This window comes from Melanostigma gelatinosum (genome assembly GCF_949748355.1).
Source record: "Melanostigma gelatinosum genome assembly, chromosome: 1".
Lineage (NCBI taxonomy): Eukaryota > Metazoa > Chordata > Actinopteri > Perciformes > Zoarcidae > Melanostigma > Melanostigma gelatinosum.
In genome coordinates, this window is record NC_136634.1 from 33,105,339 (window position 1) to 33,122,778 (window position 17,440).

The following is a 17,440-nucleotide window of genomic DNA, read 5'->3' on the forward strand; positions in this document are numbered from 1 at the left end:
GAGTGTTGTAACAGTTTTGGCAGAAATGAAGACCTTCTGTGGAAGAGCCAACCCGAGCACTGGAACTTTAGACTGGGTGGAGGAGAGTGAGGAGTACGACTACCACCAGGAGATAGCCAGGTAACGCTAACGTTAGCTCCGAGCCTAGCATCACAGCACACGTTTGAATGGTGTGTTGTCTGCAGTTTCTGAGAGTTGCTGAGCTTAGAATCCCATATATAATCTCGAGGATGAGCGCGTGCCTTTGTCAACAAGGAAGCCAATTTAACGTTGACATTTTTTTTCACATCGAGTTCTTACAAGTCCTTACTTTCATAGGTTCATGTTTGTTTAGTATTCATGTGTTCTTCGTGTAATTGCGTTGATATCTGCACTATGCACTTGTGACGAAGACACTAATGACTGAGCAGGGCATTTTACAGTTGTAAAATAAGCTTGAGCATTTATGTACTGTGCTATTACTACTATTATATTACACCTACAACTATACTGTACTGCACTGTATAATTAAGTATCACGACTTAATTATAGTACATATTATACTGATGTGCACTGTTGACGTATAAACTATGCTTTATTATCACTGCTATTAATCATGCCGTATCACTCACATCGCAACATTGTCTTTGTATAGCTCTTTCATTGTTGCTAGATTTATACGTCTAATTAGATTTTTAGCTTATTTTTCAAGCAGGCTTTTCTCATCTTACTGATATTTCCTGTTAGTTATGGGCCGACATGATTGTGACCGATTGTGATACATCAGTTACAAGTTATTAAATCCCAATATAGAGATTTGTTTTGAAACCTCATGCTGAATTCTTCCACAGACCACAAGGACTCTGAAGAAGTTTAATTCCAATTCACCTATTGTTAAAAAAAAAGCCAAGCGTCAACAACCTATCAGTTTATGGGTTTCGTATTTGTGCCTGGGCTAATATTGATATTAATAATAATAAAAAATTGAAAGTCAGCTACATGTTATTTAAAACAAAAGCATCAATAATACCAACACTCGTCCATGTGACTCTGTTGTCCTGTTTATCTTTTAGGTCCTGTTACGCTGATATGCTACATGACCATGACAGGGTGAGTCATCCATGAATATGTCTCACATGACCACGTTTGTTTGCTGTGGTAATGACGTTATTTCCAAATATGTGTTTTATATGTTAAATGAGACTTGCTTGATGGGGGACCTTCTTTATATACTTACTTGATGATAATAATAAAAAACACATTGTGAAACTGGGGAGTGTACATGAGGGCTGTCCTCGAATACAGACATTTTTAATTGACAAGATTGAAAGATTCAAAAATGCTTGAAAAACTGACTTTCAAATAATCTTTGTTGATACTCTTCGTAGTGAAGCTGCATAATGGTGATGCGCGCCAGAAAATGACGTAATCACGGTCGGCGAGTGGGGCGCATATAGGCTCTGCAAGTGGCTTCTGGATTTTTGTAACTTGGCGTGCGATTATGTGACTGTCTCAAATAGTTCACTGATAAAAACACTATTTACATGTGTAGGATTATACAAAATAGGCCAATTCGTTTTGAGATTCTTAAGAAACAGGTGGTCTTAAAAATCGGCTGTGCCAAGCGCGAGGATAAACAACGCTTACTCTGTCATTTTGGTTTTCGTAGACTAAAGCTCTGTTTATGCTCGTACTTGGCACCGTAGTGCGAGCCTCTGCAGATGGCGGTGGGCTCCGAGCATGAACAGAAACGGTTCTGCTCAACGAGCAGTTCTTTGCATTATTCTCTGAAACGACAGAGGGACAACAAAATGTACTGTGGAGAATCAAACGTCGAGTAACTCATCGACTGTGTAACTGGCAAAAAGCCATAAACCAAGCTCCACAGTGCTGTAAACTCGTACTCATGGACTACTTTATTGCCTTTGTACAGGCCCTGTAATTAAAGAAGTCCGGTATTACATGCATTATAAAGAAACAAAGGTTGAATATCCTGTAAACTATTTGATTTGGCTGCAAAATATTTTCTCAAATGACGATTTTTAAGACCTGCTTCTAAAGCATCTAAACACGAATTGGCCTTCTTTGCATAATCCCCAGGCATGTAAATGGTGTTTTAATCAGTGAACTATTTGAGACAGTCACATGATTGTGGGCACCGTGTTACAAACATTTTAAAGTGCACAACCAAGTGGGCCGACCTCTTGCTGACACTCTGCTCACGACGCGCAGGCCGTGATTCGGTCATTTTCGTGCCGGCTTCACTACGGCGAGTATCAACTATGCTTTAGTCAATTCATAGACTAAGAGAGGGGCAACCCGAGTGAACATACTGTATACTCTGTTTATGCTCCAGTGAGTTGTCTTTAACTAGAACAAAAGAAAGAAAACAAACGGGATGACGCACCACACACACTGACTTTATTAAATCCCTCTGCATCGTGTTCTCACTCTTCTTCTGCATTGACACAGCTGATGTCCTTTCCGCCTCCAGAATAAGAAGTACTACCAGGGCATCCGGGCTGCTGTAGCCAGAGTAAAGGCTCGCGGTGAGAGGGTCATCGTCCTGGACATTGGGACGGGAACAGGCCTACTGTCCATGATGGCCGTCACTGCTGGAGCGGACTTGTGCTACGCTGTGGAGGTAGAGATGCTTACCCCCCCCCCCCCCCCCATTTATGTAGTATCTACTCATAAAAGATATGTGTAATCTTTGAAAAGTTCTTTTAAAAAGTAACTTGATACCACCAGGCTGAAAAGCAGTATTTACTGTGCTTTCTGGTTGAAAGGTTCAGGCCTGTTTGGGTCAGAGGTGTGCTCTGTTGCACCTGTAACCCCACCCATCTAGTGACGGGTATTGTTAGGATTTTATCCATACGAGTACTCTTATTCATTGTGCTTATCGGTTCAGTTCCTTATCGATAATTTTATCGGTTCTTTTTTAGAATTTTGTGAGAAAAAGACAATTAATTAGGAAAAGATTTAATGTTGCTTCATTATTCTTGTATAAACTTGAGCTTCAATACAAGAAGTTCCAAAATCTTTAGTTTACATTCGCAGCCAAACAATAAGTTAAGTGATTAGCTTTCATTGACTAGCCTGTTCTTACGATCAAACTCCGTATGGCATCGCTAACGTTAGGGGGCTGCTCGACAAGCGGTAGAAAGCAGAGCATTTCTCTTCTGCTTCTTGGTCACATGTTGTGGTAAACTGCTGGTGTTACATCCATTACTCGTGAGGGTTTTATTGCATTTGATACGAGTTCTCAGCATCTACTGGACTAAAATGTAGCCACACGGATCTTTTTCTTCTCTCTGCCATGATGTGTGTCTCACGCTGTACTGATCCGGAGTCTGTGTGTGTGTGTCGAGGTAAAGCACGACTCTGCCTCTCGTGCAAAGACACAGCGACAGAGAGAGGAGGTTAGAGACGACGAGATCTCACTCTGTACTTTTTAAAGTACCGATAATAGAACCATCAACTCCGAACCGTGTCAATATTTATTACAAATTTGTAACCGGTTCCCGTTTAGAGCCGGGTTCAGGGGGGCGTGCCTACAGCCATCGGTGATGTCATGGAGTCCTAAAGGACACCTGTACATCACTGTAGTAAGGAGAGAAGGCGAACCACTGGAGGTCAGCAAAAACTCTTTAGTTTAGAAGACGACACAATTTGCATCTACCGAAAAACACACAAGCTGTTTGAGAATGCCTTGATGCTCTGTGCTATGGGTGTTTTTTTACGAAATGAAAGTATTTATTTTTAAGTCTGTCGCATGTTCACACTCACTAAAGCTCTCAGAAATTCGAGCAGGCGTGCTTAATTACCCTGCTTCCTTGATACCTTCACATGATTTGCAGCGTTTCCCAGACTGCCGCAGGAGTCACCTGTGTTGGGGTCTGACCATATGGCTTCAACATGTGCTGTGAAACAAAGAATCAGGTCTTCCCTTTTGCAAGCAAAGGTTTCATCCTGATTGTGGTTTGATGAGCACCAAACCTCCTCTGAAGGAATTTCACATTAGGGTGTGAATTTCCTACCCCCCCCAAAAACTATGCGTTCCTGAGGTCACCTGAATGCACCGCTGCAATCTCATTGGCCGAGAGCCAAGACACCCCAGGACCCCTGTAGTTCAGCAACCGTTCTACAAAACTCCTTCAGCCCCCACCTCAATGCTTTTTTCCACCGATCCCTCCGGGATCGAAGGAGGCACATCAACGTTGGTCCTCCTTTTAACCAAAATCCTAGGTTTAACAGTTTATATTCGCTGGCCGAATTCACCAAACTGTCTATTTTATCTTTGTTCGCATCCACGAAGCGAACCCTTTTAATCCTGCAGAAGTGAGGAAGCAAGACTCCTTCAGAAAGAGAGAGAGAGAGCTCACACCCTCACACCCTCCATCCTCACACGAAGCGCCTCGTCTGCTCCGGCCATAAGGACGCGAAAGTCGAGAGAAACACGGCTTCCGACGCCGCTGCACGAGCCCACTGAAGCTCCGAAGAAATCCCCCCCCCCCCAGAAGACTCCCCTCAATCACCACGATTGAATCGTACCGTAAGGCAAATAGATTCTGGGCAGAGTTAGAGAAAGTTAATTTGTGTTTATTTTACCTTGTTTACGTCCTTAAAGTACTGTTCATTTTTATAACGAGGTGTATGCTTAATAATCGCAGACACTAACGATCGCCGAGATCATTGGGGTTGTGTAGAAGTAGCGTGTATTCCATGCTACTGTGATCTGTGTTGAGCGAGCCGCAGTGAGGTCGAAGCTGCTTCTCATCAGTTCAGGAGGTCAGAACCGCCGGCTGAGACAAAGAGTCGCTGTTCTTGCTCCCCTGGCTGAGAGAGCAATCTTCCGTACTCCCGCACGGCGCAGAGGATCGTAATCGCTTGTTTTATTTAATTTTGTTTTGTTACTTTCCCTTCCCTTTTACTAACACACACACACACACACACACACATATAGCTTTGAGCTAATCTAGCTACGTGCTGAACAGCTGCTGCCACATGTAGACACTGGGTCTCCCGTTGGCTCTCCGCCATTTTGGGTCTCACGCATGAGAGACGTCACCACGTCCTAACTACGTCACATGTCACTGAGCTGTTCCCTCGCTCCCTTCTCCTTTGCTCACACATACACACACACACACACCCCCCGTCTTTTCAATAGTCTGTTGATTTTAGATAGCGTGCTCATGAATGTATAGTTGTTGTTAGCTTAGATATTAGTTGACTTGATCATTAGTATTAGAACTTAATAAACTCTGTTATATTTTAAAGAGCAGCTGTCTGTGATTACTTTGTGCATGCGTATTGTGATAATAACTGTATATGTGGTCTGTGCTCGAACTTAAAAACCTTCACTTCCACTCTGAATGTGTAATAGTACTCAGACTATTGACATGAGTGAACACTAATTATGAGACTTAGTTTTATCGTTTGTTTATTGGTCCCTGTTTGCAGGGTTGTGCCCAGTTATTATTATTAATCATTCATAATTGTTACTTACATCAATAATTCTATTGATGTCAAGAATTCAGTTTCTTAGATGCTGATAACCCAAACACGCTCCATTACGTTTCCCAACATAATGGTGCCCCGTGTGAGGCTACGTTATACCAGTGTTATCACAGTGTTTATGTACATTAGTCCAGAATTGACTTTGAATAATTTTTGAAACATTAATTTTTTTCCAAAGTTTTATTTTTTTTCAAATTTTTATTTTTTTCCTTTCCTCCCTTTGATTTTGCAAGTTAAATTACTCGTTTAATTTCCTAAACAAACACTCAGCTGTTGTGGTAAATTTTATCGTTTAATTGTAACACAAACTCATTTCGTTTTTTAATCCTCATAGATCCAACACACAGCTGTCACCAGCCAGAAGTGCTAAGCCCACTTCAGTAGCATTCCAATTGCAAAACAGTAGAGCAGTAGAAACGTGTAAGTCATAGAACTAAGCATGTCACTGTGCACCTCCGAGCAGTAATTGACGTCCAACAGTAGAAACGTAAGTCGCAGAACTAGACATTTCACTGTGTGCCGTTAATAACCGTAACAGTCCTTTGCTCGCATTAAGTAAATAACACCACTGGGTGTCGCCACTTACTAAAAGTAAAGCATGCAACCAGAAACCCAGGTTAGGAGCATGAAGCTCAACAGGAGCCAGACAACCCTGCATTACAAGATGCAGTTGCTGGCCCCCTCAGTCGCTACCATGTTGTGCAGCAGGACACAACTGCCCTGCCACAAGAAGCCCGGGTCGCTCGAACAGAGCCAGACCAGCTGCAGAAGAGCTATTAAGCTCGTCATGGTCCCCAAAGCGAAAGCCTCTAAAGTTTTAGAGAGTAACACCCTGAGTGCACAACTCCAGGAATGCTTAGAGAAGCACTAAGACCTGGCATGAAGAACCTCAGGGGGGTCAGGTAAGTATTGCTGTCGCAATTTCCGACCCCATGATAGGCCTCCTCCCTGACATAGTCAAACGAGCCCTGCCCCAAAGGCTTGATGAGCCTCGACTGAGCGGACAAGCCACTACAGTCACCTTGAAGACCACTGCTAAGAGCTTAGCAGCGTCTAGTGGTGTAGTTCTTCATCACACCACCAGGGACAGCGACCGAGCACCCCAGGCTGCTCGCATGCTTGATCCAGGTGTCTCACTCCCCACTTTGCTTTTTGACAGAAGGAGGGAGGGCTACTCCCAGGCCCCGAGTGGCATTAGTGGTTCCAAACACACATCCACAGGTGAACAAAACGTCCCGTGTAGTCCACGCATGCGCCTGAAACGGAGCCCCTCCCCCACACGTCGAGAGGTTAGTCCTCACCGCTATGTCATCTTAAATGACTGTGCTAATTCAGACCACTCTGATGACCCAGGCCCTCTCCGCGCGCAGGGTCTGCCTATCCATCAGCTTGAGTCTCTTGCGAACGACATAGAACATTTTGATCCAGAAAATCACGAGTTATGGCATCAGAAGAGATTTCACCCTAAAAAGAGAATTAGGTTCAAACTAAATCTTAAGTCCCAAACCCACTCCAGAAGAGCAAGTTTAGACCCAGAGATCAAGAGTCTTATACACCAACATGTGACGGAGGTGGTAAAGCGCTTTACCACACTCCAGACACTGGTGGACGACCCAAAGCCACTAAACCTTGCCAGCCGTGGGCCAGTTCCAGACGGACAAGTCGCCGTCACCCAGGAACATAGACAACCGATGCCAATGCCCCTCCCAGAGCCTGCTCCTGACTCTTGTCCACCCAGTCCGCCTGCATGCTTACAACCGCCAAAATCTGCCACCCAAAACTATGTCCCAAACCAGAAGTCTTCCCTTTATTCGCTGAAAAACGCTCGGAACAAAGACGCACGACACTCTGACCTCTCCCTTGCAGTCAACCAGCCTGCAACGGAACAGGGGACACCCTGGGTACCCCAGAACAATTGGCCCCCAATTTCACAACCTTGCATGGTGAATAATAAGAGTGCAGATTTGACCGACCAGCAAGCACGAGATCCAGCCCGTCCAACCATTCGACAGCCGAAGTTGAAACCCACGCGAAAAGGGTCCCGACAACTACCGCTGTTCGAATCGGAAGAGCTGCGAGCTCGCCATTATGTACAACCAAACTGTAAAATGAAAAAGGGTTTTTTGGTACACACCTCTAGAGGACAGGAACCGGTCCGTGGGGCCATCCCAGCAGACCCAGGGGGGTGATAGGTAAATCCAAATCTAGAGTTAGGTAGACCATGACACAACCATCATACTAACCTACCAAACCACCTTTCCATTTTGTTTTGTTTGTTTTCATTTCTCTGCTTTCATTTCGTTTTTGTTTTTCACATACTATGCTACAGTGCAGACGTTATCACAAGATCATGATGTAGCAATTGAGTGTATTAGGAATAATGCCTTGCTTACCTATGATTTGTGTATATGTTTAATGTAGTTAGTTAGTCATCTGCCCAGATGCCGCCTTAGTGTCTGCCCAGACATCTTGAGCCTCTATGAACACTGACTGTTAAACCATCCCTTTCTTCCCAAAACTACATGGACTGTTTAACCTTTTGTGCTCTCAGACCTACATGGACTGTATGACACCACATGGAAGCCCACATCAGTCCTTGGTTTGCCCTAAAGACCGTGGCCAGCACCTCGCTCTTCAGGCCAAAGGGGGGATGTTGGGGTCTGACCATATGGCTTCAACATGTGCTGTGAACAAAGAGAGTTAGGCCTTCCCTTTTGCAAGCAAAGGTTTCATCCTGATTGTGGTTTGATGAGCACCAAACACTAATTGAACACTAATTATGAGACTTAGTTTTATCGTTTGTTTATTGGTCCCTGTTCGCAGGGTGGTGCCCCGTTGTTATTAATAATCATTAATTGTTACTTACATCAATAATTCTATTTATTTACGTTTCCCAACACCTGTGTCTCCTTTGTGTCGGCAGGTTTTCAAGCCTACGGCTGAGGCAGCGCAGTGCATTGTGGAGAAGAACGGCTTCTCGGAAAAGATCAAGATCATCAACAGACACTCCACCGATGTCACTGTGGGGCCAGGTCACACACTGCTTCTGCACTATATGAATACTGGGGCCACGTGAAGTTGCATGTATCTGTGATTTTATACAATACAGAACTCTGTGTCGTGTTTGTAATTGAACGCAGATGGAGATATGCAAATGAAGGCCAATGTTCTGATCACAGAGCTGTTCGATACAGAGCTGATAGGTGAAGGAGCGCTGCCCAGCTATGAACATGCTCACCAAAATCTTATCCAGGTGTGTGTGTGTGTGTCAATGTGTTTGCTTTGTAGGTTTTACACTGGTCATGAACTTTAAGAATTAGTTTAACGACCCATATTGTAATAAGTGAGTTTTTTTAAAATTATAAAGCAGGTGTAGATGCTGTATAAATACTGTGAAGGTATCGAAACATCAATCTATGTAGAAACACACACAGCCCGTATTCTGAAACTCTGCCTTTAAACAAGCAGTCAGGATTTCTGTACCGTTGTGATGTCACAACAATACAACATATGTCCTGTAATCCATTAGAAGTCGGAGGTCGATTATTCCGAGTCAGTATTTATTTTTTAAATCAACAACTAGGGAATCCTGTGGGGAACTAGTTATGAAAATGTAATAGGACGTTTACAAAGATAGACCATTTCAGTTTCATACGTAAACCATCTAAATGTGTGCCAGTTTATTTCCCGTTGCAGGAAGTAGACATGGACCCAAACTGTTGCTTAGCAACACAATTCCGTTGAAAAGTGCTTAAACAGAGCTTTTCAGACAGAGGGTGAATACATTTATATTTATACTCCAACAGAAAGTATGAGAAAAGTAAATGAGTTTTTTGAACATTAAAGCATGTAAACGCATATAAATACAAGTATGAACCTGAAAATGAGCATCATATGTGCCCTTTAATATTTGTTAAATCCAGTGATGCATAAAACAAACTACAGTTTGTGGAGGTGAAATGTCTAATCCCAGCTGGATGTCTGATCCATCTCCTCGCGTCCCTCCACCCTACAGGGGGCTTGTGAGGCGGTCCCTCACCGGGCCACCGTCTACGCCCAGCTGGTGGAATCGGAGCTGCTGTGGAGCTGGGTTCAGATGCAGCCGGTGGAGGTGGGGGGGGCCCGCCTGGTCCCGCCGCCCGCCATGGGCCACTGTGCCGGAGCTCATTCGGTGTGTGATATCCAGCTGAGCCAGGTGTCTCCTCGCAGCTTCACCCCGCTTGGTCCCCTCTGCACCATGTTCAGGTACGCGAGTGACGCACGTCTTCGCCTAGATCCTTTTCTCTCAGCATCAGTTTTTCACTCTCTCCCTCTACACTGTCCGCCCCCCTCTCAGTGTGGATTTTAGTAAGCCAGTGAGCAGCGCATTCCAGTCTCACACCTCTCAGTTTGTGTCTCGGGCCAGCGGTCGGGCCCAGGTCGTCTTATCTTGGTGGGACCTCGACATGGATCCCAGTGGAAGCGTCGTGTGCACCATGGCTCCTAGCTGGACATACCCACAGCCAAAGACGGCTCCGGTGAGTTATAGGACACTATGGGTGTTTCTCAAAGTCAAGGATGTTGGTAAGACGGGTCCCTCATTGAGAAAGCACACATTGAAACAGTGTAGTGCGTGTGCCGGTGTGTAAAAGAAAAGAAAACTCTTCATTCAAACACAACAGAAACAAAATAAAACTCACGAAGCTGTTGGGGTTTGTTCTTTCCACTTCCAACAATCCCCAACTCTTGTTTGGTCGAAATAAAGTTTTAATTCCCAGAGAGTTAGAAGTGAAAATATGCTGACTTTATAACTTCATAGCCTCAGTGCTATTAATTGCTCGCTGAACATTCCTGAGCGTCGCAAGTCACATCAAACCTTTAAATAAGGCTCTGATGATCTACCATGAGGGAAGATTGAGCGACTGGATTGGCAAATGTCTCACCACAAATTTGTTCAGCAACCGATTGCCAAAATCTGAACAAGTTTGAGGTGAAATAACTTTCAGTTATATTTCCAGCATATTTCCCGTTTCCAAATCAGGGCACAGGAAATGCATCATGGGCACACAGTAGCATTGTGGGTGTCTTTAGGAGCGCGGAGGAGACTTGCATGCATCATGGAAAAAGGACTCTTCCCTTGTTAGAATTGGAATGATCCTTGACATCGACACAACACTCCTTCAGCGGGATCCGGTGACAAAGCATCCTTCTAAATTCAACCGTTGATCTTATTTGACTTTGAGAAACACGCTCTGTTCTGATGTTCTAAGTCAGACTCCTATCAAACTCTGCTGATCATTGCGATGTGTTTCAGTGGCGGGACCACTGGATGCAGAGTCTTTACTTCCTGCCTACGGAGAGCAGAGTGACAGAAGGGGAGGAGCTGAGTCTGACCGTGTGCCATGACGACTATAGCCTGTGGTACGGCCTGCAGTCCCCCAGGTAGTCCCCCTCAGAGGCCTTTAGAAACACTGTTTAAATCTCCTACAGCTCAAAAAACAGCAGCACTTGTTTTGCAAACCCTCATTTCTTCTTTGTTTTATTCTGGTTTCCGTCCTCAGCCAGCAGGACTCACAGGCCGAGGCTCCTCCCACTCGGCCCTGTTGTACCTGCCAGGCCCACCTGGTTTGGACTCGACCGCGTTTCGGCGAACTCAACGACGGGCGGCGCACAGAGAGCTACGTCAGCGCGCTGCGCAGTGTAAGTGACGGGCCGCCGAGAGTCCGAGCTGTCGGATACGGCTGTTGTCTGATCGCCTGTTGTGTTCACTCCAGGTCATGAGGGAGGACAGCGTCTGTCTTGGCGTCAGCGATGGAAGTCTACTTCCTGTGTTCGCTCACATGATCGGAGCCAAGAAGGTACTCTACTTTGACCGTGCCGCGCCTTTCTAAACCAAATATCATACTGTGTTACTGATGTGTCTTTTTATCCTCGGGGCTTCTACCCAGGTCTACGGCCTGGAAAACTCCAGAATGTCTAAACAGGTTATTAAGCAGGTAAATAACTCACGACTGTACTACCTCATCTTTGAGAGGTTTATGGTTTATACCAACACAAAAACTCTGATGCGATGTGACACATGTTCCCTCTGCAGGTGTTGGAAGCCAACTCGATGGAAGGAGGTGTTGAGCTGCTGGAGATCCAGCCAGAGCAGCTGACCATTGATGATCTCGGAGGGGAGCAGGTACCTTTTGAACAAGCTTATAGTGGTGCTACAGTGTCTTTTTCCATAGTCAAAATGTTTATAATCCATAAAATACAAATGATTACATAGAGTATTGTGGCTTGTAGTGACAAACCCACATAGAATTATCACCAACTCTGCTGTTCCCGTCAGCTCCGTGGAGTGTTTTAGCATCTTTTAGCTCATTATTTTAGTTTTCAAGGCCGCTTTACATTCAAGCTTGGTTTGTGCTCGCAGTAGCGTCCCCAGGGTGAGGTGCGTGCGCCTGAAAATGTCATCGCGAGTGAAGAAAAGCTCTAAAAAGTTCTGAATATTTGTAGCTGGGCGCCAGCTTTTTGGATTACTATGCAACAAAAAGCACGTTGAGCACGAGCGTGTTCGTAGGTTGAGCGCCGTCTGTGGAGTATAACAGCACTAGTATAAACAGACCTTCATGCTCACTGCTCTCGCGAACATCATCAGCTTGCTCTACTGCCCCCAAGTGGCCAAAAAACTAACTGGTAATGCTGCTTTAACTCTTTGCTCTCCAGTTGGTCATCTGTACATTTGTTGGAATTCAAACCATCTGATAGCTTTTAAAGCCAAACATCTCACTCAAATGTATTTTGTAGGATTCAGAAATGTGTATCGCAGTGGATTGAGTGCAAAGCTTCCTCCAGATCTCCGTCCTGATGGGTGAACCGTACTTCAGCACCAGCCTCCTGCCCTGGCACTCCCTGTTCTTCTGGTACTGTCGGACCGCCCTGGCAGTCCTCCTCCGGCCCAACGCCACCATCCTGCCCTGCTCTGCCACACTTCACATGGTGGCTGTAGAGTTCCAGGTGAGAAAGATGGGAATATATTTATACATATACATGTTTTTTTTAATTACGTCTACGATTTAAAGAAACAAGCATAAAGGAATATGCATTCTTTTTTGAATTCGTTGTCTTTCCTGTGTTTCTTAGGATTTGTGGAGGATAAGAGCTCCGTGTGGAACGTGTGAGGGCTTTAATGTCTCACCCATGGATGAAATGGTCCAGGTAAAAGTTTTATTTATGAATTTCTGTCTTTTTCTTTTTTTTACATCTAGTAAAATCTTCAGGTACAGACGGTGTATATTTTCATCATGGAGAAGAAATGTCTTAATCAGGAAACTATAAAATAGAATTCATGACAGAAAGCTTTATAGTTTTTGTTCAACATGTACACCTGCACAAGATGTCTGGTTTTAAGTAGGAGCATGATTTAAACGGAGAATACTAACACAATTAGTGTTGTATTATGTGTAGAATGGAAGTCAAATTTTATTGAAAAAAGATAAGTTAAGTTTCAAAAGTCAGAAATATTTCACCTTCCGCCCACATTTGTTGGCATTTAGCTATTCAAAAACCTCCCTTCAGGGTGATGGCGTCATAAAATATGCAACAGAAGTTCAAAGCTTCATGTTGTTTAAGATATTTTTCATAATAATTGCTGAGGATACAAAGGCGTTAAATTAAGTGAATTAACGGTTTTAAATATTGTTGTCCATTAAAGACTTTTAAAATGAATCAGTTTTATTATAAGATGCCTTCAATTGAAATATTAACATTCATACGCACTGTTTATGTACAGATTTGTGAGTAAACCCTCTTTTTGAATGAGGCCCAATGTCCCCAACTCAAATGAGGACACAGAAGGTGACTCATCCTATTATTTATGGTTTGAACACTGATGAGGAGACGTTTTATATCCGTGATGTGTAGCTGAAGTTTAAAGGGCCTGTTATGAGTTTGTGTTTTTTAAATCATGTATGTTTTTGAAAATAATTCTTTAAAAACATAACTCCACATCCGTCCCCCACAGAGATCTCTGGATTTCCGTGAGTCCCGTGAGGCGGAGCCCCACCCTCTCTGGGAGTACCCGTGTCGCGCTCTGACCCGGTCCACAGCGGTCATGACCTTCGACTTCACCCAGTGTGTCCCTCAACAGCCAATCAGCAGTCAGGGCTCGCTGCCGTTCATAAGGTACTGAGTTTTCCCAGGAACCACATACCAAAGTATAAAAGCTGGCTTATTCTCAGGCAGGGGTATTCAATTATAATTAAAGGAGGTCCAGTTCGAGAGAATTTCCTCATGCAAAGGTCTGGATCATCACAATAATGTCTACCTTGATTTAGTGCCATAATTATTTAGGTCAACAGTAGATAACTGACATTTCAAAATAAAGAAAGTTCAATTGAATAATACCTCAACAATATTTGTCAGTTTTCAATTTTAACTGTATGAATTATAAATAATAAATACTATAGTACCTGTTAAAGAAGCCCAGTCGTGTGGCTGTAAGCTCCTGAGGTGCTGCTCCCTCCGGAGTCGCCTGGTTGACGCGCTCGCTGCAGGTTAAACTACCTGTGAGGTGTGGTGCATTCGACACATCACAGAGACGTTTTGTATGATGATCTGTAGCTAATTTATTCTCGTCGTGGAAACAATGTACAACCAAAGCCACTCTTTCCCACAATGCAGTAAATGTGTATATCGCGGTCAAAACCGTTTGCCCTTCCGGGGTCAAACACCTGACGAACCCAGCGATTTATTGACTTATATACCTGAGCCCAGGACAGGAAATACAGCGCCACCCAATGTACAAACAACGAAATACAGTGGTATTTATAATCTCATATTTGGCTCTAACAGTACCGGTACTTAATTTTAGAAAAATGAATATCACTGAATTGTCCTGCAGCTTCAGTTCATTCAGTGTGAATATTATATTATCCTAATCTTCTAAAAAGAGAACTTTGTGGACTTTATCTGTGGTCATTAAACTTGTTTCCTCTCTGTTAACATCATTGTTGGACAGTGAATTCATGTGTTAGGATTCTGATCATATTGAGCTCTTATATTGTTTATTTTCTGTGATTTTATTTCGGATGTGAGTGGGTATGTTTACTAAAAAGATTTGTGTAGTGTCGTAGTGGCGCTTCACATTGCTGCGTTTAGTAATCGCCACGTCTCTGAATATATGAGACATACTGGTTTTGAATGAACATATACGAGTCTGTCCATTCTTGGTTAAAGACTCTGGTCTCTCAGTCCACTTTCCTCTGTTTGGAGAAGTCGGTGTGCTTCCTGGACCGCTGAATAAGGGCAGTAAAGGCTGGAAAAGCTGCGCCAGTTAAAATAGAAGCGCTCCGTCAAAATTAAATAATTCTCAATTATCCATCGTTATAGGTCCAGGGTCCGGATACCACGGCGTCTGGGTGCGGATCCGGACCGCCTATTAGTGACCCCTGGTCTAGGGGTTACAGTGGAGTTAAACAGCCTGTTTGAATGAGTTTCAGGAATGGTCGTTGCCATGGTGTCGCGCTGTGGATGGAATACCACCTCACCGCTGACATCACTGTCACTACAGGTCTGATTGGACCAATCAGTGAGCAGGTATCACAGCCTCCAGCCTCTCCTTAACATCCGTAGCTGTCTTTGTCTTTAACCGTCAAACGAATTGCGGAAATCATTTTTTTAACAGATGTTTTTTCTGTGCCTTCCTCGCAGGGCGAGTGCGAGTGGAGTCGACACAGGAAACAGGGAGTGTATTTTCTCAGGTCGCCGTGTGAGAGCTCGGACGACGGCAGAGCCGCAGTGTCTTACAGCTTCACCTTTGAACCCGGTCTGGGAGATATTAAGATGGACTTCAGCGTGGAGTAACAGGGATGAACTGACTCTCGAGTAATGTACTTTTACCTCATGTCGCCATTTTTATATCGAATGCACATTTAACATCTGTGGTGTTACTGTTCTGACTGAAGCTCATCATGACTCACTATCTGAAACATGACATTCAGGGCTTCCCAAAAGCAGGTAGCAATTGTACAATAAATGATTCAACAAATTCAAAATGTGTGTGTCCCCAAGACATTCTGTGGGTCAGTTTGCAATTAGGGAAAAAAGGAAGGATGGGGGAAAGGAATGTAAAATGTTGAAGCAATGAGCGGGTAGCATGTGTGAAGTCCAGTGTTCAAGCGTCTGTCAGCGTCTTCTTGTCCAGCACGATCTTCTCCCCCGGTTTAAACGCAGGCATCCCCATGTACGGGCAGCTGGCACATCGAAACGCATCGCCGAGGTAACACTGCCACAAGTAGAAATCATTGAAATCGTTAATTCTTCTGTTACCAGGTAGGAAGAGGAGATATGAACATATACCGGTAACTAAATATACTCACACTTCCACAGGCTGATTTTGGTAGATTAGTCTTCTGGTTTCCTTTACTCTCCTCCAGCTCCTCAGCGAGACCACACGTGCTGCACACAGGTGCAACATTTCTATATTAAATGCTTTCCTAAGCGCAGATAAATGGAACATTTTTTTGAAAGCCCGGCTCCTTCTGTTGTGCACTGTGGAAACTCTTTACCGTCTGTGTGCATTGATTTGGTGGCAAATGAGTTTCCTGACTGGGGATTAATAAAGCTTTCTAATGTTAACGAGCTGCAACCCAACAGACCCACGGCGTGCTTTGGTCTAAAGGTTGTTTGGTGAACTCACCAGTTCTTGCAGGCTTTCTTCTTGGTGGCTCCTTCCCCACACGTGGGTGCTTTAAGAGAAGCTGGGTCTGGCTTCTTCAAGTCATCCTCATCCAGCAGAGCATCGGAGTCCACCAGGTCCTAGAGAGAAGGGGAACCAAAGGGACGAGTAGGATTCAGTAATTATAGGAAGTACAGTGTACAGAAAGACATGTGCTTGATACTCCCAATAACAAATATATATGTAAGTATATATACACTGCCGTTCAAAAGTTTGGGGTCACTGAGAAATTTCGTTGTTGTCCCTGAAAACATACATGAAATGAGTTTAAATAGGAAGAAATGTCATTGACAAAGTTATTTAAATAATCCTCCATGTGCAGCAATTACAGCCTTGCAGACCTGTGGCATTCTAGCTGTCAATTTGTTGAGGTAATCTGAAGAGATTTCTCCCCATGCTTCCTGAAGCACCTTCCACAAGTCAGATTGGCTTGATGGGCACCTCTTGAGTCCCCTACGGTCAAGCTGCTCCCACATCAACTCAATAGGGCTGAGATCCTGTGACTGTGCTGCTCCATGACAGACAGAATACTCGTAAATAGTTCTTACATAGTCTGGCTGTGCTTTGGGTCATTGTCCTGTTGGAGGAAATTGGTTCTTTGTTTCTGGTCATTTTGAGCCTGTAATGGAACCCACAACTGCTGATGCTCCAAATACTCAACTAGTCCAAAGAAGGCCAGATGTATTGCTTCTTTAATCGGCACAATGGTTTTAAGGGCTTTCTGATGATCGGTTATTCTGTTGAAATGATCAACTTGCTATTGGAAGACAGGACTAATGGTTGCTGAGAGTGGGCCTCTGTACGCCGTCGCCTATGTAGATATTTAATATAAATACAATATCAAAAGCAGCTGTTTACAGCTACAGCAGTCATTTACAACATTAACAATGTCTACACAATATTTCTGATCAATTTGATGTTACTTTAATGGACAAAACATGCTTTTCTTTCAAAAACAAGGGAATTTCTAAGTGACTCCAAACTTTTGAACGGCAGTGTATATAAACTGAGGTAACATACACAATACAGTCAGCTGCCGTCTGACTTCTGATGCGCTTAAAGCAGTGATATTATGGTATGGACGACCTCAGAGAGATGGGAACCACGGTTTTGCACTCGGCCGCTCACATAGTCATGGAAAAGGAGGAGTACTCAGCTGATTGCAATCTGCAACTTTGCCACTAAATCCCACACACTGTCTGTGACATGTGTGACTGTGGAATGTCAGGTGGTGTG

At 44.0% G+C, this 17,440-nt stretch overlaps 2 protein-coding genes across 4 annotated transcripts in view; one reads left to right on the plus strand and one right to left on the minus strand.

The window, feature by feature from the left end:
• On the plus strand, nucleotides 1-15,348 carry LOC306779886 (protein arginine N-methyltransferase 7-like). The gene is made up of 16 exons (XM_079271969.1): nucleotides 1-120; nucleotides 1,053-1,089; nucleotides 2,474-2,623; nucleotides 8,423-8,531; nucleotides 8,640-8,752; nucleotides 9,515-9,744; nucleotides 9,836-10,016; nucleotides 10,793-10,920; nucleotides 11,040-11,178; nucleotides 11,253-11,336; nucleotides 11,427-11,474; nucleotides 11,573-11,662; nucleotides 12,322-12,483; nucleotides 12,610-12,684; nucleotides 13,490-13,650; nucleotides 14,967-15,348. The coding sequence occupies exons 1-16, from the start codon at nucleotides 26-28 to the stop codon at nucleotides 15,088-15,090; spliced, it is 1,926 nt and encodes a 641-aa protein (XP_079128095.1). The 5' UTR covers nucleotides 1-25; the 3' UTR covers nucleotides 15,091-15,348.
• LOC306779894 (anamorsin-like) overlaps nucleotides 15,344-17,440 on the minus strand; it is a 12,396-nt gene continuing 10,299 nt past the window's right edge. For all 3 annotated transcript variants that reach the window (XM_079271982.1, XM_079271984.1, XM_079271983.1), the window contains exons 7-9: nucleotides 16,166-16,284; nucleotides 15,846-15,924; nucleotides 15,344-15,751 (exon numbers count right to left, since the gene is read on the minus strand). In XM_079271982.1, the coding sequence (XP_079128108.1) occupies nucleotides 15,641-15,751; nucleotides 15,846-15,924; nucleotides 16,166-16,284 (309 nt within the window). In that variant the 3' untranslated portion in view covers nucleotides 15,344-15,640. The remainder of the gene's footprint in view (nucleotides 15,752-15,845; nucleotides 15,925-16,165; nucleotides 16,285-17,440) is intronic.

Coding starts and splice junctions, on each gene's coding strand:
- LOC306779886 (XM_079271969.1), top strand. CDS start 26: ATGAAGACCTTCTGTGGAAGAGCCAACCCGAGCACTGGAACTTTAGAC. Junction 8,753..9,514: donor CTCACCAAAATCTTATCCAG/GTGTGTGTGTGT, acceptor TCCACCCTACAG/GGGGCTTGTGAGGCGGTCCC. Junction 12,685..13,489: donor CCATGGATGAAATGGTCCAG/GTAAAAGTTTTA, acceptor CGTCCCCCACAG/AGATCTCTGGATTTCCGTGA.